Consider the following 24,504-nt stretch of genomic DNA (forward strand, 5'->3'; position numbering starts at 1 on the left):
CACCACATCTGACTAATAGTTTTGTACATTACAGGAATCCACCAGTAACTGATGGAAGCTGATAAGCTGTAAACGATTTCTCTTCTTGTAAATATTGCAAAGTGTCCAGCAGTGTTGGTAATACTGCTGCAATAAAATTAAAAAAAAAAAGAAAGAAAAGCTAAAAGCACTTCAGAAGTGCAGGGGGGAAAAAAGTATTTTCTTTTTTTTTCATGTTTATGTTGTTTTCCTTCCTTTTCTTCTCTGGAAAAACACGAGTCATGCGGCTCTGTTGTTGCAGGCTGTAATCTGGTGGGATGGCAGTGTTTAAACAGCATTTTCCTAATGACAGCCTAAATGTCAGAGCCCTAAAGGAGCAGCGAGGTGCTGGGGAAAGTTATCAACTCCACTCAGGGCATTTTGCCCCTCGAATCAGAGCTGAACTAAGGTACCATTAAAATATTAGGTGATGGAGAGCTGCTGTTTTAGCCAAGCTACAGCTCAGACAAAACTGATGGGCAATATTACTTCGCCAGAACTGTTGTGATGGGGCTGGGAAGGGGAAGCTAAGCAGGGATAACAACTGGGACTCCACTCTGCTGGTAAGCAACGTCCCTCCCAGGGCTGCTGGTCATGCCTCTGCTATCAAGTGTTGTTCACGAGACAAGAAGAAATTATTCTGCTTTGTGTTAATTGTCATCATAGTGGCTTCTCCTGGCCACTAGATCGACAAATAGTATAAATGAAAATATGCAGCCATGGTCCCAACTGACTGCTATTATTGATGTATGATATTGGAGCCATTCTGAGTCTTGTGCTACCCAAGAGCTGGTGCAAATATCTGCCAAATTATAATTTTGCTCAATTAAAGATGTAAATTCTGACATCCAATGGACTTGCATTTTTCCTCTGTCGAAATAACCCCAATGTGAAAGCAATGAGCAATTTTAAAAGATGAATACCCAAAGTACAACAGAACCCAAATGAAACTTTACCTGAGAACCATAAAACATTTTTAAAACATTAATGGGTGTAAGTCAGCCTTGAAAGGGGGCCAGCACGGGCTGTACATAACTTAAGCTCTACTTAAGGCCTTAATATTGGATTTAAGTGAAACTGAGCTGGTGTATGACCTTTGTGCTGACACAGTGTGCAGCTGAGTGCTACCATTAATGATTTAACCCTCATAAGAAAGCTTTACTTTAAGGACCCTTTTTCTGCTGCCAAAACTTTAGGGGAAAAAACAAACAAACAAGCAATGAAACAAAAACATAGGGCTGGCTTTTTTCCCTGCTTTTTTAACACTCCAGGGATCCTGGTGGCATGGTCATCTCTTGTTCCCATGTTTCTCTCTGCTGTGGGATGAGGCTTTGTCCTCTCAGCTGTGCTTCCATCCTGGTGCCTGGGTCAGGGATGTGTTACCTGGGTCAGCAGATGTATTGCCACTGGATACTTAGGTCAACAGAAATTTTAGCCCTGGAGACCTTTTAAGATGAAGCCACAGCTTCAGAGAATTGATTCAGGAGCCCTGACACTCACTAATACATCTTGCAGCACTGGGTGCACAGGACAATATTTAATGGAGGTTTGCTGCTTCTCCTTCTGACAACTGCTGTTTCTCTGTTCAAGAGAAATCCACAGGGAGGCAAGGAAGACCTTAAGGAAAAGTATTAAACTGCAACAACCAGGAACAACTACAACAAAATCTCTGATGAAGCAGAAGAGAACAGCTTGTAAGTGCTGCTCTCTAAAGCTTTGTATCCATCTCACCCTGCAGAGCAAGCTTTGGAAATCACGGCCCTGGAGAACGGGGGCCTCTGCGACGTGCGAGCCTCGGACTGCAGCAGGATCCGGGTGTTTGGCCTCGGATTCAGAGAGTCTCCCAACCTGCACTGCCAGGTCACCCGGCTAATCGTAAGCTGCCTCCTGTCAGCTCCTAAAATATGGATGATACAGTCAAACGTTGACGTGTTTATGTAGAAATCTTTTACTCTGGTCTGTGCTATCTTCCCTCAATGCTTCAGCAGGTTACAAGTACCTGCCAAGCCCACTGCCAATGTGAGAGTTGAAGAAGCTCAGACCTTTCCAGGACTTGTTCCCTGGAAATCCACAGCTATGAGTTCTTGCTCATTATCTCTGTGGAGTTTTGTTTGATTCCTGTTTGATTCAGCTACTCTGTAGTCCACTGAAGCCTGAAATCACAATATTATTTCTCATTTTGTACATCTGGAATCACTACACTTGGTTGTTTACCTAAACACATTTAAATGTTAAGTTTTGTGGTTGAATACAGGGTTTCCTCACCACAGTTACAGAGGCTCTTATTTGAATTTTCTTAGTCATATTTCAACACCAAATCAGAGGTTTTGATGAGCATCAAACCCATCTCTTATGCAAGCACTGTAATTTTATCATAAACAACTATACACAGGCAATGCTGCAACTGAGTTATTTGGTGAATCAGCGTCCTCAGATATGTAATGTTTGATTAAACTCATAAATCCACCTCAGAACAGACACTCAGCCTGACTCCCAGTCGGTGCTGGCACACTCACGAGGCACAGCTGAGATTTGCTGAGCCCCCTTAGGGCTCCATAGGCCGTTACCAGTTGGGATGCTTTGTGCAGCTGATCTGGAGGAGTAGCTGACATCACCTTCAAGGAGCCATGACCCAGCTGCTGAGCTCCAGGAGGAAACACAAAGTCACTCGATTACATCACCCCATCTCATCCCAGCTGCTCATCCCAAGTGCAGACCACAGCACTTCCTAAATCAATAGACCACCTGCATGCCTAGCTAAGCATGGCTTCCCCTTTACTGTAGCTATAGTAACAGCATGTTTCCTTTTAAATAAACTACCTAGGAATGCCTTATATTATTGATTAGAAATATAAACATACACTGACAACTGGAATCTCTTTATGAGCCTTCATTTTCTGCACTCTCCCTCTGCTTTACTGTAGCATCTCAATGGCAAATGGATGTCAAGAGAAGAAGAAAACACAAAAGCAGATTTTCTGAGCTCTGAGGCTGTTGACTGCCAGATCCCCCTCCTGAACATCACAGAGGCTGTGCACTTCGTGGCCGGCGACAAGCCGTTCGCAAGATGGCAAGTGAAAGTAGGAATTTATTATGTTTCTAAGAAACATTTTAGAAAGAGAAAAATCAGTTGTCATGGTAAATTAAAATGCAAAGCACAATTTGCTTCCTTTCAGAAATGAAAATGCCTGTAGAAATTCTCACACTAATGCCACATAGAGAAAAAAAAAAAAAAACACCCCACCAGCCAAAACAATGAACTAAATCCAGGTGTCTCTGTGGCCAATCCAAAAGGGCAAATTACAACCACTTCTAGAGGTAATACCTGAGATTGATACAGTTGTGTTAATCAATTGTTAATCATTAATATTCCATTTCTGAAAACCCCAGCTCAGACTCCTGATTAGACAGCAAGAGTTGAGAGCTTTGACTCCCTGGGTGCACGAGTGGTGCGTGCATGGGCTGGCTCCTGGGCAGGATTGAGCTGGGATGTCACCGTCACAGTCATGGTCTGAATGGCTGCAGGGAGAAGCCTGTGCAGTATCTGCTTCTTCTGGGTTCTCTGCTGCAGTTTTAGCCCCTTTTTTCACAAAATGGTACCTATTTTTCTAAATATCCCCAAGAAACCAGTGCCTTCCCAACCCTGCACGCCTGCTGCCCTTGGATTCGCTATAGGCCTGGATGGTTATTTTCTGTAGATCAGTTGTTTTTAAAAAGACTGAGATGTTTTAAAGGCTCTGAAGATGAGAAGAATATATTGCCATAGTAGGGAGACTGCAGATGTGCTCTGAAAATTGCAGCATGCAAAATGAAACACGTAAAACACTCCCCTCACCACTGCCTGTCCTGCGCCCAGCTGGGGACACATGCTGCCACGTGGCCTGGGGGAAACAGAAGGATGTTTGGCAGGGCACGCCTTCTAATGTCATTTATTTTGAAAAGATAAGGATTTGGGAGTTTAGGACATTAGGGTAAAAACCCCGGGGGTGCAGAGGCTGACTGTTTGCTGCTGGGGTGGACCTTGGACCTTCCTTGTGTCACACACCAGGGATGAACCAGGAGGGGAGGTGATCTGCTCAGGGCTCCAAAATGTCTCCAAAAAGGTATTGAACTCTGCCAGATGTGAGATAAAATGCTGCCTCATGGTGGAAGGACCTGAGAGGGAGACACCCTGGGTGTTCCTGCCCCAAGAGGACAGCTAAAATCCTGCTATGGACACAGGAAGGTTTCTCCAGTGTTCCAGGACATTGTCCTCACAGCACAGATCTATTACAATTCTGACTGTGTTCAAGTGCTTCCTTTCAGCCCTGAGGAGGTCTGTACAATTTTTCTCATTCTTTCCCCTCAAAAACAGCTACAAAAACTCTTTCCGTGCACTACAGTTCCAGAAAACCTCTGCACCTGCAAGCTTTCTGCCCTTTCCCTCTCCTTCAAACCCTGCAGAGGAACCAGGCTGACGGCTACGCAGCGAATGCTCAATTAAATCATCTCAGTCTGCACGTGAGTCTGGAACTCCTGTGGATCTTTAGATGAACAAATTGGGAAGGCAGAGCCTAGTGCTCAGTTTCAAAGGCAGCTGGCCTTACGTGGCAGCACAGAGGACAAAATCGTGGAGCTTTTCAAAATAAAAAAATTACTTTCAACTAATTCCACAGGTGTTCAAAAATTCATGTTCCAGAAAATTCCTCTTAAGACTTATTGCAGCTCATAAGACTTATTGATGATCTGGGTTATGTATCTATGTATCTACTTTTCAAAACATAGCTAAGGATTTTTCAGAACCAAAAATCAACACAATTCTTTCTGGAAATGTCACTGTTCAATATTGTCAGAATCTCTCCCCTTTCCCAAATCAAATTTCAAAGGAATCAGAAAAAGTTCACTACAGCTTTTCTCACTACCAGCACTGGGGGAGCAGGAGCTCTTCTCAGCACTCTTTCATTTAATGTCCTGTTGTATTCATGTTTCAGATTTTGCCCATTGCTCCCATAACATGCTGCTGAACGCAGATAAGAAAGTACATGTGGCTACACCAGAGTGTTTGGCATAATTAACTGAGTTATCAAAATACAAACCCCTGCTTGGGCAGCAGATGACTTGAGCTGTCCAGGCAGATGCCTGGGTGAAGAGGTGAAAGAGCTTTGCAGGCACTTATTTGGGAATCAGCTCTCATCCTTTTCATTAAGTTGTTGTTATTGCTGTATTTGTCTAGGGTGGGAAAAAAAAATCACAAAAAATTCAGTGAGGCAAAAACTGAATTTGAACTCAGAACAGTTTTACACATTTCAGTTTTTGTTTTTTAGAAACTTTCTTACAAAGTCTATGTAGAGTGATGCCAATAGCCAAGATCATTTCATGATGGGTGAAAAACCTGAGGCAGAAGCAACAGAGTTCCTGATCATCCTTTGCATTTATGCAGAAGCAGCTCCTTCTTTCCAGATGATACCAAGCAAACAAGGCCCAACTCTAAGCGGGTTTTTGCCTCTTAAGGTCCAAACAAATTAAAGGTTTGCTTAGCTCAGTTCTCATCAAAGTGTTTGTTCCACATCACTAAGATGACTAATGAAAAAGCAATTAAAATGGCTATAAACCAGCCTAATTCTAAAAAGAGACCAAAATAGATGTTTATAATAGAATGTAGAAAAACGATACAGATTAAAAAAATAATCAAATTACAGAAGTTACAGCTCACTCAAAAAGCTCACTTCAGACAGAACAATTAGTGCAATTTTACAGTTTTTTATATTTTTCCCTGTCTAGCCATTTTTTCACCCATTATTAGTGCACCAGCATTGAGACAACATTGGACACTGCGGTAAAATAATGAATTTAAATTGTTTCAATTGCATCAGGAATAATAAATTCTTAATGGAAATCTTGCTGCCAGAGTCTTTCAGTGAAGAGCAGGTCTACAGGGGGGTTGTCTGCTTCAAATTTTTCTCAAACTGCAGGAGAAATCCTTTATTTCTTTTAAAAGCACCTTTACTAATAGTACAACACACTATAGTCTAATATGTCAATAGTCCAATATTTTCCTAAAACCAATGAATTTTACTAGATCAATTAATTTTGCTGAATTTTTGGACCAGTTTATATTAGTCCAAAGAAGTTATTTCACTTCTACAAGTTGAAATTGTGAATATCCATGAATGCTGCCTGTTCCTGCTCTTGTGGTGGTTTCTGCAGACACAAACACTCAGCTCACAGTGCAGAACCATCCCATGAGACATTGTAGGAGAATCTGCTCCATTATCTTCCATGAACTTTCAACCAATTCCTGATAATTGCTGCTTTTTATGAAACTTACCAAGTATTTGTTGCTCTCTGTACTTCTGTTTATCTTTGTTCAATTTAACTAAATATTCTTTCTGGGAACTTGAAGAGTTTATTGATTGATCAAAAACTTTATGGCCTCAATCTTGGAAAAATCCCCTGCAAAGGGACTGAGGATGTTTCAGCTTTGTGGTCTCAGGAGAGGTGGAGGAGGGCTAGGGATTGGTTTTTAATAGCAAGAAAACATAGGGGTATCTGATGAATCTAAAGCAAACCCTGTTGGATTTGCTAAACAGCAGCTTTATTTTGACTGTGAGAAGACAAAACCTGAAAAATACCTGACAAAAGGGCTTTGCTTTCCTGCTGGTTCTCACTAGTGTCTACAGCATGGCCTTCCCCAGGGTTTTGGGGTGCTTTTTAAGGTTCACACCACTCAAGACATCTCACAAAGCACTCTCAAAAGTGATCCACTTATCCACACTTCTCTGGTATCTTTTCACTTTTACTGTGGAAAAATTAAAATATAAATTTACTCAAATCTTTGGTATTGTGTAAGCATTCTTATATAAAAAAGGCCATGTTTAAGGCTTTCTGAATTATCCATTATGAGCTGGGACAGGTGACTGCTCTCATGTACCTTCCTACCGAAATGAGACTGTTTCTCTCTCATATTGTCCTCTCTTGTATCTTTTATAAGGTTAATTTCAAATAAACCTATATAATACATATTCTTTTTTTTTTTTTCAGGCAAAGGATTTTACTTAGTTATTTGCTATTAGTAAAAAAGTGGTTCTGAGTCCCAGCCAAAAATGTTAATTGTGTTTCACAACTCCTTGAAATCCCCCTTTTAGTACTTGAGTACAGCTTCCATAAGAGTATGAGGAAAAAAAAAAAAAAAAAACACCTTCAGGATAAAACCTAATAGCAATCAGAAAGCTGAATGCCAGCTGAGCCAAAAGATCTTTTTGGTTATTAATGAAGAATTTCCAGTTTGGAGCATTAAGCAATTTGTTAGCTCGCAGAGCCGCTCACAAGTGGTTTAATTTATCTTGCTGGCACGCATCCAGCTCAAGGGGCCAGTGGTATGTGCTCCACAATGAGCAGACAGTCTCCATATGGAACATTATTACTTCTAAAGATGATTTTTGTATCATTTAGATCACTAACGATGGCTTGCAGTACAGTAACTCCCGAGTGCTGACCCTGTACGACGCGGCCTGCCAGGTCTGCCAATTCCACCCGACCGGACTTTGTAAATTAAAGGTAATTTAAAGATCATAAACGTTTAACACGGATCGTTCATCTCTTCCTTAGCCCTCTCCCTCCCTCTGATGTGCTGTGTGTAATAACTGCTCTGGAAGGGGAAAACCTATTTCACAGATCAGCTGCACAGCCCGACACTTTGCTTTTCTCTTTCACAGCCTCACGTCCGCGATATTTTATTTCTTTTTCATATTTACCTGGGGAATGAACACCTGATAGAGCATGCTTTACGGTGGACCTTCCTCACACAAACACCTCAGGAAAGCTCATGGCTGCCAATATTTATCCCTTGCAGCTGTTAGTGGGAGTAAATAAGAGTGAGGAGCCTGCCCTGAGAGGCTTAACTTCACTTCTGAAGTGTCTCTGCTATTTTCCCTCTCCCATGCTCTTTGGTGAGGGTATATCATTTCTATTCCCGTTTTCTGCCTTAGCAAGAGGCACACAAAGATGCATGTTATACAGTTTTTTGTCATGTGAGAACACCCTTGAGAGAGCATAAACCATTCCTGCTTGCATTAAACACTGCTAAGTACAAACATAGAGCATTCTGACAGCTTCAAAACCATAACCAAAAGTCTAGAGCTACGTTTTAAACTGCCAACACATTAGAAACTGCCTGCACTATAATCCTATAGAGCACTATAATCCTCTGTTTTCCTGTGGAATTATTGGTGTAGCATCCCTTAAAAAGGTCTTCCATTCTCTTTTTTCCAGAGGCCTGCATTAAGCAAATTATCTGGTTTGCAGTGGGGTTTCAAAAAAGTTTTGGAGGGTATTAGGTGGGATATTTGAATGTGCTGATCCTGCTTTCCTGCCCTGAGGCATGTATGAATTAATAGGAGGCCACCAGTCTGCTTTTTTACAAAATGAAGATTAATCAGGTACATCTTAACTCATTTGCCTCACTATTCTCATTAATGCTAATGAGAAAATACAGTTTTAAAACCTGCACTGATTACAAGTACATACCAGTTACCAAAATTTTATAAAGTTCACTTTTTTCCCCAAGTAAGTGAGTGAACAAAAGTTACTTTATAGGCCTGTGTGGTAGTTTGACCCTGACTGGATGTCTCAAAGTCCCTCTGTCACTGCCCTCAGAGAGACAAGGGCAGGGAAACCCAGCACAGCCCAACTGAGGGCAAAACCACTTTCATTTCAGATTAAAAATAATTGTGTTAGAATCATTTCACTTAAAGCTAAAGTAAGGGGTTTTTGTCAAAGGCTTTCCTTATTCTTACGTTTTTGAAACTCAGAAATGTATATGGTCTCTCAATATGGTGTTCTCCAGGGATTATAGTAACTTCTATTCTAAGATGCTTCAAGGGAATATTTGATCTAGGCTTCCAATTGCATCAGACCACAGTCTAATTATAGCCCTTCTACATTACTCTGTAACACCTAAATTGCTTTCAGAAAAGGTGTTTCAATTAGGGGACATTTTATATCAGCCCATTTCACATTCTATACCACACTGCATCACATCAGAAAAAAAAATCTTTTTTTTTTTTCATCAGACCATCAAGCCCTTGAAAACAACAATGTAATAAAATCTAATTAATATCCAGGTTTTAATGCTGGAGATCTGTCATGTTCTATCATGTTGTGGCCATTATGAGAATGCTTTTTGTTTCTCTACCTTACCCATTACCCTAAAGTGGTATTATTGACTAATGCAGTTTGCAAAAGTTTGGGACACCAGTGAAGCAGTAGACAGAAAACACAGGGCCAGTAACATGACACATATCAGTCTCAGAAACACAAAGGAAGGAAAGGGAAAAATGTGTTTGGTAGCTTGTCCATCCTGCTGTCCCACTGTGGCAAGGCCATCCCCCTTGTTCCCAGAAGTATTCCAGATTTTTCTGGGAATCTGCATGGTCAGATAAAGTCCCACCTGCCCAACACAGGCTACAAGGCCTAACTCCTGCACAGGACCTTCCCATGGGGTAGATCTTTAACTCCATCTGTTAATTATGTCCCTGTGTTCCCTTCTTAGATAACCCGAGTTCCTTCAACCCATGTGGCACCCACCCTGGCCCTGGAGGGAGAGAAGCAGGTCAGCCCAACGGCTGCTGTGCCCACAGAGCATCCCCTCACAAATGTGTTTTGGGATGTTCTGCCCCACCAAGGCACCATGGTGCTCCGCTGTTCTCTACAAATCCCTCACGGGAGCTTAAATTCTAATGCGCTTCTTTATTCTGCTTTAATAGCATTGCTTTTGCAAATGTTTATAAAGAGCAGGAATCCAATATTTCAAACGGAGCTTTTGTCTAGTCTCAGGCTGTGGGAGTTGTCGGAGTCCAGGACATCCCTCTGGCTGCCCTGGCTGTCTCGAGACCCTGGCAGGGGGCTCAGAGACCTTGGCATGAAGTCAAAAACACCTGCGGCTTCCATTTTAGCCCGTGGAAAAAGCTGCCAACTCTGTATGAGGAATTACAAGCCACAAGGGTTTGAGTAGTGTGGTAGTTGAATTAACACAGGGTGAAAAAGTAGAATTTTGGGGCTTTTTAGAATGGGGTTCAGGGGGACAAAATGGAGGGATCTGGGCATGTCCTGACCTTCTTCTTCTTGTCCTCTGTGTCTTGGTGTGATGGCGACATTTTTCTATTGGTTTAAGGTACAGACACACTGTCCAACATAAATGACAGATATTGGCACATTATTGTAAACATAGCACACATAGTTTTTGGTATAAGATGTAAACACTGCCCTGAGGGCAGAGCAGAATGTCATGGCTGACCTGCTGGACAGAGCTCAGCAGGGCAGAGAGAGAATGTTCTAGATAAGGAAAAATAAACAACCTTGAGAAGCCGATCCTACGCACTCAGACTCCTTCTTTGGCTGCATGGGCTGGGAGAACAAGGACTTTTACACTCTTGGGGTCATCCCGACACCCAGACCCTGAGAGGGAGTCCCATGGAGCTGACCTTTCATGGATACCTGATACTCACCCTATTAACAGTCACAGCTGGGAGTAGTGACCACACACACCAGATGAGTGTGGTCATGAGTGTGCAAATGGGAAAAGAGTCACATTCTGTTGCATCCATCATCCATTTATGACAAAGCACCACCCCATTGCCTAAGCTAAAACATTCAAAGCTACAAGGATCCCAAACTGGAACTGGAAAACTTCCATTGTTTCCTCGCTATAAGCAGAAAGCACCAACATTTAAATCGCTGCTCTCTCCTTGATTCAAGAGACAAGTGAATTTCTGCTAATATCCAGAAATTAATAATTGCTAATTTCTTATCTTTCTTATTCCTTTTTTTTTCATTGCCTTCACCTCCAACCCATCTTTTACTTCCTTTTTTTTTTTTTTGGCAGGAAAATACATGCAATATAGATGGACTTTGCTATGGTGAAGGAGAGTCAAGCCCTACAAGCCCATGTCTTCTCTGTGAACCTGACATTTCTAAGTTCACCTGGTCTGTTAATGAAAGTAAGACAGAGATTTCTTTTCTAGAATTTAGAAGCACTTATCTGGGAATTTATGAATCATATTGTTCCTCCATTTAGCTAACCTGAATCTGTCCTGTCCAGTGCACATGGACTGTTTGCAGTGGGAATAATTGGGTACATCAGAAATGCAGACTCAACTGCATGCACTATGCACCTTGTTCTGTCTGAAACCTGATAAATCTCAGATTAATGAATGAAAAAAATGCCTGAAAATTAGAATTTGATATGCCAGTGCCTCATGCAGTGCCCAAGTCTGTCCGCTCAAGGTGGTGAACCCCAACTATCTCTGTCAGCATCTCGCAGGTACCAATCTTTAAGGAGGCAATTTGGGGAAAATACTGTTTTTAAAACACTAGCATGGTATTTTTGGTGTCTGGAAGAATTGCTTCCTTTCGCTGAGCCAAATCCTATGAAATGCCTCATAGCAGAGCTTGGCTTGGCAGGGAGTCCAAGTGATCAGCCACTCATTACCTGCACTACCACGGAACCCAGAGGCTCATTCTGCAGCCCCTCGAGGCAGGGGTCATGGAGAAGGCTGTCTTTTGAAGCATCTCCTGAAGGATAAAGACTAAATCATAGTTTTTTCATGGCTACCTGCCCAGTGTAAACAACAACAATTGCTCACCCCACTTTTACAGACAATCCGTGCTTCCAGCAGCGTTATCCTCACAGCCCATCTCCTCCCTTCCATGAGCATGTTTGCATCTGGTCAATATAAAGATTATATTACAGCTTTTATGTAAATCCATGTGGTGCTTCCAGAAGGAGTTTCTCTGCATTTTAGGCTTTGTAAACCCAAACACATTACAGAAAGGTGTGTGAGTCACAGAACCAGTCTGCTTCAGTTGTTTGGAGTTTTATTACATTCCAAAAGTTGGCCAACTAAAAATCCATTTGGATATCACTTGAATGAGTAGTTAAAACGCCTAAGGGTGAGTCAGATCTGAAAGAGAGTCTGTAAACTTGAAAGCTGCTTTTCTCCCCAGAAAAATACTTAATCCAATGAGGGATGTTATCTGTGACTCACAAACCTTGTCTCCTTTCTGGCATAGAATGATAGAAAGTTTTGAAGGGTTTGAAATGGACCTCAAAGATCATCTTGTCCCATGCCCTACCATGGGCAGGGACACCTTCCACTAGACCAGGTTGCTCAGAGCCACATCCAACATGATCTTATATTCTGCTGGCCAGAGCAGCAGCATCCCTAGGGATGAGCTGATGCTGGGTGTTACACAGACAGACTTATTGCTAATACCAAGACAGCTCAATTTTCAAATTCAGGAAATGGTTTTAAAAGTAAAAACTGCATTTGTTTTGAAATTTATAAAACAAGAAGCGATTTGGGAACTCCGAAAGTGAACTCATCATTCACTTTTAAATGATGTCAAAATTTTAAAATATTTAGAAGAAAGGGTTTGTCAGACCTTTTTTCAAAAGTGTGAAAACTTCTCTAAAAGTTCTGCAGTAATAGGGAGAGTTTATATATATTTACTGGATGGCAAGCAGATCTCTGTAGCATTAGAAACACTCCTCCACAGACTCCTTTCAGAACATCTGATTTTATGTTATTTTGTGCTACCACTTCCACTTACCATCCATTCAGTTAACACCTTTGTGTTTATCCCTAAATGCATACCCTGCATCAATATTTCATTGATTACTTTGGGCACAACTTTTATGGGCTCCATGGCTTTAGTGTTTGGGAAATAAAAGGCAAATGAATAGATGGAAGCTTTCAACAGTTATGCCAGGACAATCTGCTGGACAAGCATTTTAGAAAGCTCTCATAGCACAGCAGCAATAAAGGAGACACATATTTAAATAATTGTATCATCTAAGCTGTGCTATGGAAAGCAAAGTTGGATAAAAATTATATGCACCACAAAAAAAAAAAACCCTAATGATGATTTCCCATGAGCATATTGCAAGGAGTCCTTGTGAGAATACACATATAGTTCATAATGTTAGATCATGGCTTGAAATTAATCCTGGGTATTAGAAATGTGCTTTAAGTTAAACAAAACTACGGTCAAATTACACTGTGAGAAGATTCCTTTAAATACCAATACCTGTCAATTTGTACTACTGGCTAAAGAGGAAAGATGCCTTGAGACTAAGGAGGCTTAGGACCTGGAGATGAAATTCCTGGCCCTGAAAAGAGCTGCTGTCACCTCAGGGTACTCATCTGATCTTACTTTTCCTTGGTTTCTAATTATAAAATGTAATCATTTTCTCTACCTTGCCCACCTTACTTATGTGCATTGAAAGTGTCTTCAGGTAGCATTTATCTTCTGCTGTTAAATAGCCTTGTAAAATTAGAGGGGTTATCTTCATTAAGGAAATACTGAATGTAAATAGCGACCCTAGAAATAACAGTGCCAATGGTGGATGATACACACCACTGTCATTGGGGGTGGGCAGTCTCAGCATCACTGATGTATCTCTGCTGGCACTGAAAAGACCTTTGTTCCTGATGAATGAACTCACTCAGACTGCTCCTTTAATTACTCCTTATGGGTAAAGGCAGGAAAGCCTACTCAGTGGAAGAGTTACAATTTATTTTTCCTTCTGAGTTGCCCGCCCAGTTCATTTGTCATTCAGTATTTTTAGATTTATTTTATTTATGCTTAAATGGACAGATGATAGGTAGATTAAATATGTATGTAACTATAAGAAATATAGCTAATTACAGATTTAGAAAGAATTGGGACTGGGGGGGGTTATAGAAATCGTGTATTATTTGCTCCCATAGATAGCACATCAAAATTAATCAAAGTGCAGGATGGGACAAAAATAGGGCACAAAAAAAAAAACGGGGAGGAAAAAGGTGTTCTTTTGGTAAAGCTATTTGCTGCCTCTAACACACAAATCTCTTCCTCCATCAGCCTCTGGGCATCCTCTGCATGTTTTCTTTGAGAGCATTCCTTCAAAGACCCACTCTGAGAACATTTACGTGGGAGAAAGCGGAGTTTATGTAATCATGGTTTCATTTTTGCTGTTTAGACAACCTGCCTCCTGTGTTCCAGGCCCCCTCCAGCCAGCTGCTGACATTTATTGGTGAGAATTTTGTTTACCAGCTAATAGCAGTGGATCCAGAAGGGTCAGCTGTGCTATTCATCTTGGAGGCTGGGCCACGGGATGCCAGGCTCTCTCCTGCTGGCCTGCTCCTCTGGAAAGTTGAGTCAGAAGAAATGCAGACCTTTGAATTCACTGTGTCAGATGAGTGCAATGCTCAGAGCAGATACTCTATTGAGGTAAGGGAAAGAACATTTTAAAGGAAAAACAAAACAAACCTGTTTGTCATGTTAACACAATTGTGCAATTGTCATCAGAGCTAATAATTTGTTACTGTCTTGAAAAACAAGGCTTCAGCTATTTCCTCATAAGTGCATAATATCCAGCAAGGCAATAATGATCAATTAATGGAATAAATATCTCTGAGAACATAGAAACTATATATACAGGGAACTAGAGAGAGTGCTATTGATTGCTGTTTGAAAGAACATTCTTTCAGAGCCTTTTAATGGTTCATTAATCTGCTTTAAAATTCACATTTTGCATCTGGATTGCACAAAAAAAAAGCATATAACATAAAAGACCAGGCTTTAGCTATAAAAGAGAGATTATAACTCATTCTCAGTGATATTTTTAGAGGATGTCTTGCTCTTATGTCTTTACTCCACACTCGAAGTTTCTTGGCAGAGCTTGGCATGGCTTTGTCTTTATTGTATGGGCTAACATTAATCCTCTGATCAGATTAGCTAATAAAGCAGGATGCAGACTCTTAACATTAGAACAGTTTTGTGAAGAAAAGATTTTTATTCCCAGAGATTCCTATTTTTGCTCATTCAAACCACAAAATACCAATCTGCTGAACCCACACAGCAAAGGGGAAACCGGAGCCTAGATATGGCTTTAATGGAAATATTTCAAGCTAGACCTGTGTTATCTGGGTGAGATAATGCAGAGCTTTGAATCTGTAGAAATGCAGTTCTTGTACATACATAAAATACAACCATGGATCTCCCTTCCCTGAAGAGAGACCCAGATAAGGAATGCCACAGTCATGTTCCTGCCTGGGAGACATTTGTAATGTGAAAGAGGAAGGTGGGCAGGCAGGCAAAGAGAAAAGATTTTTCCTTTCTTCTTTGAAGAATAAGGAACAAATTCTGCCCTCAGATTTCAATGTGAAATCTGCTGTTACAGAAAATAAGATTGTTTTTTTTTCTTATAAGGAGTCAGAATGTGCCCCTAAATTATGAAAAAAGAAATCCGTTTGAAGCGGAGCTCTCAGTCAAATAAATAAGTGCAGTGAGTATAAGACCATCTCTCTAGTCAAAGGAAATTGGTTAGAAATAAGTTTCCATAATACTGGATAACATGTTTGTAGTGAAATCTCTCCCTTCCTAAAGGGGAACAATACACATCCCAGCTGTGGTTATTCAGAGGAACCTTACCAGAATCCCCTTTTGCCTTTTCCAGGTTGGAGTGAAGCCCTGCAGCTGCCTCAGTGGTGGCACATGTGTCACCAATATTAAATACCCTCCAGGCCTTGGTGAATACCTGTGCTTGTGTCCAAATGGATTTGATGGAGAATTCTGCCAGGAGGACATCAGGGACTGCACATCAAACCCCTGTGGCAGCGGAACGTGTGTGGACAGCGCGGGGGGCTACTTTTGTAAATGCCCCCCTGGTCTGGGAGGTAACACCTCTGTGTTTGCATCTCTGCTTTAACCACAGATGAACTGAGCTACAGGATTCTTTGAGTGTAGCATGACCACAACACCTCCAAATGGACTGCAAACATAATCCTGCTCTTCCGCTGCCGTGGCTTAGCCTTAAGCATGGAGAGATGATATTTCTCTATCTAATAATGAGGAAAAATGACCTAGAGCTCTGTTGTCCTGAAATGATCACTCAAGGAAGATGTGAATTTCCCAGATCTCTGTTGCCTCCTGTTCATTTCCCATGGATTTGTCCATCCATGAGATGAGCACTTGGCAGGATTTCACTTAATTAAGCTGAGGAAAAAAACTAGGATTAAGTGAGGTTTCTTAGGTCTAGGAAGAAGAAGATATGGAAAACATGGAAAAATAAATTGTCCTTTAAATAAATGGGGTTTCTTAGGTCTAGGAAGAAGAAAATATGGAAAACATTTAAAAATAAATTGTCCTTTAGTCCCTCTTGAAGCTCCAATATATTTAAGAATTAGGAAATCATAATCCCAGTGAGTTGACAGACATGATGATTTAACAAAATCTAACCCCTGAAACTCTTCAAGGCTGGTGCCCTGGTGTCAAAATTCTATTCAAGCCAAAACCAGAAAAGCTGGCCAAAATGTGATTTTAAGAAATTAAGGGAAGAAAGATGATCACTTAACCCCCTACTCTGTTCACATTCTTGAAACCCATGAGGTTGGCTGCTGCCACTGTTATGGGTTTGAAAAATAAAGTAGAAGCAACATCAAATGCACATAATTATTATTGCTTATTGTGCATATATACAGAAAAACACTCATTTTTAAACAAAAGCAGTGAACAGATTTTACTCTCTGGGCAAGGTACCCTTCCTGCCTGTCAGCAGCTTTATTGCTTTGGTCATGCAGGACTGCAAGCCCAGATTTCATTTCTATAAAATTCCAGCAGAAATATAAAAGAAAAATCTTTCAGAAGTCCATAAAAATGGCCTAAAAGATCTGTGACACCTAATCTGTGTTGACTCCAGGTAATGCTACCTAATGGCCAAAGCCTGCTGCTGTCCAAAGTCTTTACACCACCAGAGACTCCACTGAGGCAAGAACACACAAGCCTAAGCAGGGAGAATAAAGTTCTAACATAGAAGCTTGATCAAAATATAAAACTCCCTAAGCCAACCAAACATATGCAGAATGTCTGTAACCCCCTGGAAAAAACATTCCTATGAGCTCAGGAACTTTTTATGGTGTAATTTATGGAACTATACAATAAGAGAAAGTTTTGATTGCCTGTAAGGAGTTTGATTAAATGAATAAAAATCAATATAATTCCATGAGTTAATACCTTCAGTGGACCTGCTGACTGGAGAGACGAGGGCACACAGAACCTTGATGGCCAGAGAAAAACCAGGTTTGCCTTCACCTTTAGATCTTGCAAGTTAAATAACAGTGCAAGGGTTTTGCTGCTTTTCCTGGTTCTTCCCAAAATGCCAAAACACAAGCAACAAAAGAAAATAAAATGTGATTGAGTGAAAAAGGAATACATCTCAAAGTTTTAATAGCAGGTGAAAAATTATAAACAAGTGGAGCTGCAAGCCAGCTGGGAAGCAGGTGATTTTACTTCAGGGCAGGTTCGGTGACAACAATAAAAGCTCATTTTTGTTGCTGTGTTTATGCCTCAATTCCCCAGAAAACCATCAATAATCTAATGAGAAGGCAATGCTGTGCAGCTCAAGTGACAGCACCACTTCACCACCAAATCTTTACAAATGACAGCAAACAGGCAGTAGAAACAAGAAGTGAACTTGTGAGAGCTTCCCCAGCAGCCCTGCAAGGGAAGCAGCAACCCAGGTGCATCAGTGTGAGGGTAAAATGTAAGAATGGCAACAAGGCAGGGAGAAAAGCCAGTAGGAAATCTGAGAGAAGGCTGACTCCAGAATTATTACTGGGTCTCTGCATGTTCAAAGCTCATTGATTTTTCATCTGCATTGTCAACAAGATAACAAAGCTCCCTGTTGTTTATTCTTTTGGCCACAGGAAGCAAGATCACCCACCTGAGAACTCATCCTTGATAACTATCCCAATCACAAAATCATTATTTCTTTCCCCATATACCAGTGATTAGTACAAAGTTGGGGGTGGGATGGGGAGCAAGATGGAACCATAATTTCATTTTATGTTTCAGGAAACTGAAGAAACTCCCAGGATTTGTTGCTGGTTTCTAATAACCATAGAGACCCTAAATGGGATTTTTCTGTTCCTTTAGACTCAACTTAATGTGAACACAGTCAAAAAATCTTTCTTTGCATCTGTAGGTGGTCAGCTCCTACCAAGGCATGAAAGGACTTTATTTTCTCAAACAACTTCCCATGCAGGGATGGAGAAATATAACTGGCACACAAACAGATGGTTCAGCCTTGGAATTGATGAACTTCTATTCCTATTATTTTTATTTGTACTGTGGCAGTGCCAAGACAGTTGAGACTCCCCTGTGCTACAGTGCAGAGGAGGTCGTGTAAACAGAATAATTGACACTTCTTGGTGCAGTTTCATGTGCATTTCTGCTGCTTCTTCAGCATCATGCAGCCAAGTTTCAGTCTTTGCAAACATTTCTCCTTGGAGAAGGAGAAATCATCAGGTTTGTCATTATGCCCAAATTGGTCAGACCCTGTTTAAAATCAAATATCTCTGTGTGAAAAGCAGTGCCTGAATAGTTTCACCTTTACATCGCAAAAATCAGCCAAGGAGCTGAATTTTATTTTGTTACTTATGGTGTTCCTTGATTTCTGTAATGCCCTTGCCTTTGAGATATGAAAGACAGCCCTTTGCAGTGAAAACAGAGTATTAAAAAGTGAGAAGGAAAGTATGAGAGGGACCAAGGAAGAAGTGACTGTTACTGAAACTGGAAACTTTGATCCTCCTCTCATTGTTTATGGAAGCATGATTAGTCTTTGTATGATACTCAGAGAAAGAAAGTAATTACTAATCTAATCAGAGGGCTCCTCATTCAATATTTTCCATGTGATGTCTAATAATTTCCCAATGCATCACCAGAAATCAGCATCAGAGAAAAGCAGCCTGGTGCCAGGAATGTGCTAATTGAATTATGAAATATAAACAGCCAAAATTTCACAAGGGAAGGGAAAAGGTAAGCCTGGCCCTGCAACACTGTGTGATGTCCTGTTTCAATAAATGAAGCAAGAAGCATGAAAACCGTAATGAATTATGTTAAGATGGCACAGGAAAAGGGATGTGGCTTTCATGTTTTTTCTTTTTTATCTCGAGAAGAAGCAGGCATGGGAAGGTGATGTCACTGGCTTTTTAGGCAGCTCATACTATAAAGAGACTTCAATTCTAGTTTTCTACATTTCGATACTATTTTAACATGAAAGGACTAGTGGAAGCTGTCTGCAATGCTGAAGCAATGAGAGATTATGTTGTAGGAGGTGAATAATAATGCTCTGTTTTTATCATCCTGCAATTCATTCCTCTGTGACAATTTTTTTTTGTTTTGTTTTTGAAAGAAAAAAAAAAAAAAAAAGATTATTTTATCCTGAGCCCTTTTGTCACAATAAATCTGGATATCTGATGTGGAGCAAACCTTTCTGTACCTGGTGCTATGTCTGGAGGCATGTCCCTGGATTCTCCAGATGCTGTCCCAAACTCCTTGTTTATTCCTGCAGGGACAAAGGGGATGCCTTAATAAAAGTGGTCAGGGCTGGTTTGTGGCTGCCCTCAGGGCTGTACATCCTGTGACCAGCAGCAGCCAAGCAAGTTTGCCCAAGTGCACAGAGACAGCAGCACCTGAGGCCTGGAGGAGTTTTAAACAACATTATATTTGATTCCTCTGCCTCATTGCTGTTCAGATAGTAATTTTATCTTTTGGGTCACTCTCCCTTAATTTGATTCATTAAGTCACTCAAAATTGTGAATTTGAAAATCAGTTGCTTTAAGGGATTTTTAAAACCTTCTTTCTAAAATCAGCAATAGCCAAGAGATATTGTTTTGGATTTAGATCCTGTGCAGACTATCCTCTGAATACCAGTACTGTGGCTCAGTGACATTTTCATAATGTTCCTTCAAATTTTGATTTTAAATAGAAAAATTTGGGTTGTTTTTAAGAATATAATCATTTTGTAAGTTTTACCTTCAACCAGACTCTATCAAGCTAGTTCACAGTCATGTGAGGTTCACATAGAAACAGAAAGTACAATAAAAGTCAGTACATAGCTCCTCTTATCCTAAAGCCAAAATGGGGTTTAAATGAAAGAATGAAGAACCCCAATTCATAGGGGTCTTCAACACATGACAAAGATCTCACATTAATCAGACAACAAAAACAGCAGCAAAGACATGAAATGCAGGGGCATTATAAATTTCATTTATGTGCATTTTTATTTAACATGCACAGCTTTCCATGAGCAGTAGTCTCAAATTCAGCACTTCTGGTGCCAATAATGACAGCAATAAACAGTGTGATAAAAGCAGGTTTAAGTGAGACAGTGGGGAATTTGGCTGGAACATGAGCGACATGCCCTGTAATGAGTTTGTAGCTGAGAAGTGAGCCTTTGTCTGCTTCAGCATTTGAGCTGAACTATAAACAGGGAACCTTTCCTGATTATTAACTTCCCCTTTGCTTTGCCACAGGGCTTACTTGTCAGGAAGACAAGAATGAATGTGAAGAGAGTCTTTGTTTTCCTGGAGTGTCTTGTACGAATACCTTTGGATCTTATGCATGTGGAATGTGCCCCATTGGGATGGAGGGAAATGGTAAAACTTGCAAATGTAAGTGTTTTACATGATTTATTTTAAGAGACTGGGGAGGGGGGGAATGGGTTCAATTCTACTACTATTATCTCTAATTGAGTATTTTGCCACTCATTTCAAGTACAGACCCTTAAATGTACAAAAAAAGACTACTGTCATGTTCTATTGATGTGAATATTTGCAAATTGCTCTGCTATTTTTCATTTTGGTAGAGAACGAGCACCACAGCCTACAAAAAAGTATTTTACAGATAGATAATTTGCCAAGGACACTCTGCACATTCTGCACTATTTCACTCCTAAATGTACATCCATGAGTGAATATTTGGTGAGCACCTCCAGGGCTGATTTTGCTTTGGGTGACAGCTGCTAGGAGAGGAAGAGACCAAACCTTTCCATCCTTTCACCTCTGTTTCCAAGGTGTGTTTTCATTAGAGGACACAGCCCAGGGGATGCTTGGTGTGAAGTCATTCCTCAGATCCCAGCTAGTGAAGGAAAGGGCCATGAACAGTTTTAGATCTGCTCAATATTTGCTTTTACAGCAACAGACTCTTTACTGGGGAGCCTATGGTGACTTTGTACTCTGAGACCTTCCCAGTGCACTTGATGTGACTCACACACTCTGCTTGTTTCAGTCACATAGGTAAAAGCCTTCTCCAAAAGAATTTTTCCTTTTTTTTTTTTTTTTTTTTTTTTTTTTCACCAGAAGGAGATAAGGAGATAAATCAACATGGAAGACTTTTTACTTGTTTCTTGGTATTTCCAAAGAAATCTAGAAGTGAAAGATGCAGATATTTCCTGTGCAGCCATTAACATTTCCTCACATTGACTAAGAAGGAAAAAATATCCATTGTAAACAGACTGACTGGTAGCTGCAGAACCCTGGCACCAGCAGCACTGCTTTTGCCAGATTTACCAAACATTGCTTCAATCATATTGCCAAACATCTGTATCTAAAGTTTTCTGTGATGTATATTTTGGCCACATTGGTTATTTCAAAGTGATTTTACATCTGTTTCATAAATGCATATTTTAACTTGATCCATAAAGGGAGGATATACCAAAAAATGTAACATTTCTTACTTTGCATCTTTAATTACAAAAAAAAAATATATGTTTCTGAAATGAACATTTATTAGAAGGAATAAACTTGAGGCTTATTTGTTCACCTAGGATAGGACAGAAATCATTATATTTAGCTCTGATTCAGAAACTTAACATTCCTGCTCATACCTCCCTTGCTTAAGTGAGTATAAAGGGAAGGAGGACTGAAGTTGTTCTGTAGCTCCTAAAGTGAGCAACAGCTCATTGTATTGTTTACTATACATATAAAGAGTCAGAATTTCAGGCTCTATTAAGAGCAGAGAATATTCAAGAGACCCAAGACAATAACTGTTTGACTTGCAGCACTATCCACATAGACTTTACCCCTAACTCATTACCTTAAAATTATGCAGAAAATCACATTTTTCAGAGTTTCCTCATTGCACCCATGTGCAGTTTTCACGAGTATTTCAATACACACGAAGCTGGCAGCTGAACTGACTGAACAAACACACTCACCAGAGTTTCAGAGAGGAGAGGTTTCAAGGAGGGGCAAAACTCAGCCAGAGCACAGCTCCCAGGGTGAAGTGCAGCATCCCCATCCAAGGAGCAGCGCTGTCAGACACTGCTTGACCTGAGCCTTTCCAGGTGCCCTGAGCCCAAGAAAGATCACAGTGCACATTAAGACTCCCAGACAAGCAAAGTTCAGAAAGCTTGGGCATAATAACTTTCCCATTCTTGGCTGAAGCTTTGCTGCGTGTCAGCAGCTGGACACACCTGATCTGCCTTTATTTGCTTGTTGGCTTCCAGAGTAAACTTGTGCCAGGTTACCTGCTTTGCTGTTGCTGTGGCTTTTTATCATCAATCACAGCTCAGCTCTAACACCTTGTTTTTGTCTCTGTGATATTTTCCACAGCTGTGCTTGCTGCTGATGTTACAGAAGCTTCAAGCAATGGCAAAGGTGAATTGAAGAGGACTGAGGTTAAGCAGCCACTGCAATCCTCAGAGACAGAGGATTCTTCTGTAATTAAGAATTTTAACATAAGTGATAGACACGGTAGGTATACAAGGATATGAAATCTTTTTCATTTGGGAAAGATTATGGATTCAGAAATCGTTCATTTTAACACCTTAACAGTAAACACAAACTAGCTATTTATAACAGAAGAAAATTTGAGTTAGGAAAAACCACTCAGTACATCAGAATGTGGATTGCTGCTAAGCAGTTTGACATGGAAGGGAGGCATTACAACAATAACAGTCAGAGTGGTCAGGCTTAATTCAACATCACCACTTCTGAAGCAGGACAAAACCACCCCAAATTGTAGTGATCAATGCAAAACAAGATGATAAAAGTGGCAGCTTATGCCAGCTTGCCATGACCAAGTGATGCTGGTGTTTTATTTCAGTATTTAATGGGCAACCACTGAATTGCTACTGAGTTTTAATAATGAGATCAGCTCGAGGAATGAACTTGCCTGTGGCAGTAGCTTTTCCCAGAGCTGCAGCCCTCTCTGACATGGGTGTTCACCTGCACGATGCTTGTGTTGGTCCTGTTCTAATGAGTGTTGTATTTTAATTGATTTCCCAGTGAAAGCAGGCAGCAAAAATTGAGATTGGTCATATCTGTTGTATAGAGACAGCAGATAAATCACATATTTTATATGTAAAAATAACATATATGTGTATATATATGTATATATTATATATATATTACATGTGTATATATTATATACATATTTAATATGTAAAAATAACATATTTTATATGTAAAATAAGAGGGGTTTTTTTTCCTACCCTCTTTTTTTTTTTTTAATATCTGTACCAGGCCAGCCAACCCTTAAGCAGAACCTACCTCCTGCAGGCATCCTATATCATGATACTGTAGGTAAAGTGCAAGAATAATGCAGAAAATACATGAGAATCATGATGGAAACCTCGCTGGAAGCAATTAAAAAGGATCTACAACCATCATTAAGATTGTGTTCATCATCTGTTCTCTGTCTTGACACTACTAAATACTTCACAGGCAGTTCATATACACTTGCTATTCAGTGACATCATAAGTGCTAAAATATTATATACTAGCAGAGTGTTAAATTTTGCATATAGTCCTAAGATAATTAAAGCAGTTTTCTGTAATACAAGATTTGACACATTAAGGATGATTTCCAGATCAGAAATATATGTACTTCACAGTGTAGCTTCAAAAGTACAGTATAGGTGCTGTAAGGTTTGATAATTACCTTCCAATTATAAAAGACCAAAAAGATGTCAATAATACCTTTTCTCACTCAGTTAATCTTTCACTTATGCTGAAAATTACAGTTTCTGTATTTTACATGATAAATGCCAGACAACTTCGAGTAATAAACTTGAAAACATGTAATTAGAGGACTAATAAATCTTGCTTTAATGAGAAACAGCTGTTCTGTTACCCTGTGCCTACAGGACATTCTCCTGTTTGGCTGAAGTTTGGGAACCTTTTGCATTAATTAGACTTTAAAAGAATAAAAGCAGTTATAAAGCTTTAGCTGGGCTAAATTTTTAGGTATGTATTTCATCTGATAAATTATAAATAAATGCTTGACCTGCCTTGTTTTGGCCATGCAGGAACTGTGGCACACGTGCCCAGCTGTGCCAGCAGGCCGTGTTTCCCTGGAGCGCCGTGCTTCGACCGCAAGCCCCCCTACGTTGGGTACCTCTGTGGCCGCTGCCCCGCGGGGTTTTTTGGAAATGGTCGGAGTTGTGCCAAGGTCCCCAGAGCAGGTACTTTCTGTTTTTTTATAAATTCAAAAAGGTTTGGCATAGAAAGGCTGTGAGAGTGGGAGCCAGCGTGGCATTACAGCACACTGTACTCCGGGATCGAGCGCTGATGGCTGTGTTGTGTCACTCTCACCTGAGGAGCGGCTGGCAGGAATTATTTCAGGAATACCTGGCTCCATGAGTTGAAATCCAGTAGATTAACCACCTCATTTGCTACTAGG

General features: G+C 40.4%; 1 protein-coding gene and 1 long non-coding RNA gene across 4 annotated transcripts in view; one reads left to right on the forward strand and one right to left on the reverse strand.

The window, feature by feature from the left end:
• The window catches only part of LOC137476814 (von Willebrand factor D and EGF domain-containing protein-like), a 173,023-nt gene that overhangs the window by 92,830 nt on the left and 55,689 nt on the right, over nt 1–24,504 (forward strand). The window contains exons 12-20 of the mRNA XM_068195162.1: nt 1,757–1,893; nt 2,943–3,098; nt 7,450–7,554; nt 10,880–10,994; nt 14,018–14,268; nt 15,497–15,716; nt 20,355–20,492; nt 22,434–22,574; nt 24,131–24,286. Of these exons, the coding sequence (XP_068051263.1) occupies nt 1,757–1,893; nt 2,943–3,098; nt 7,450–7,554; nt 10,880–10,994; nt 14,018–14,268; nt 15,497–15,716; nt 20,355–20,492; nt 22,434–22,574; nt 24,131–24,286 (1,419 nt within the window). The remainder of the gene's footprint in view (nt 1–1,756; nt 1,894–2,942; nt 3,099–7,449; nt 7,555–10,879; nt 10,995–14,017; nt 14,269–15,496; nt 15,717–20,354; nt 20,493–22,433; nt 22,575–24,130; nt 24,287–24,504) is intronic.
• Nucleotides 3,949–24,504, reverse strand: LOC137476818 (uncharacterized). Of its 3 annotated transcripts, XR_011000632.1 has the most exons (5): nt 24,453–24,504; nt 22,349–22,538; nt 19,319–19,384; nt 6,630–6,790; nt 3,949–5,226 (listed from the first exon to the last, which is right to left on the reverse strand). It is a non-coding gene; the product is annotated as an uncharacterized lncRNA (long non-coding RNA). The 3 variants fall into 3 exon arrangements; XR_011000631.1 differs by lacking the exon at nt 22,349–22,538; XR_011000633.1 differs by lacking the exons at nt 19,319–19,384; nt 22,349–22,538; nt 24,453–24,504 and adding an exon at nt 14,089–14,201 and having other exon boundaries at nt 6,630–6,796.

The sequence above is a fragment of the Anomalospiza imberbis genome, chromosome 7, assembly GCF_031753505.1.
Source record: "Anomalospiza imberbis isolate Cuckoo-Finch-1a 21T00152 chromosome 7, ASM3175350v1, whole genome shotgun sequence".
In the NCBI taxonomy this organism is placed as follows: domain Eukaryota; kingdom Metazoa; phylum Chordata; class Aves; order Passeriformes; family Viduidae; genus Anomalospiza; species Anomalospiza imberbis.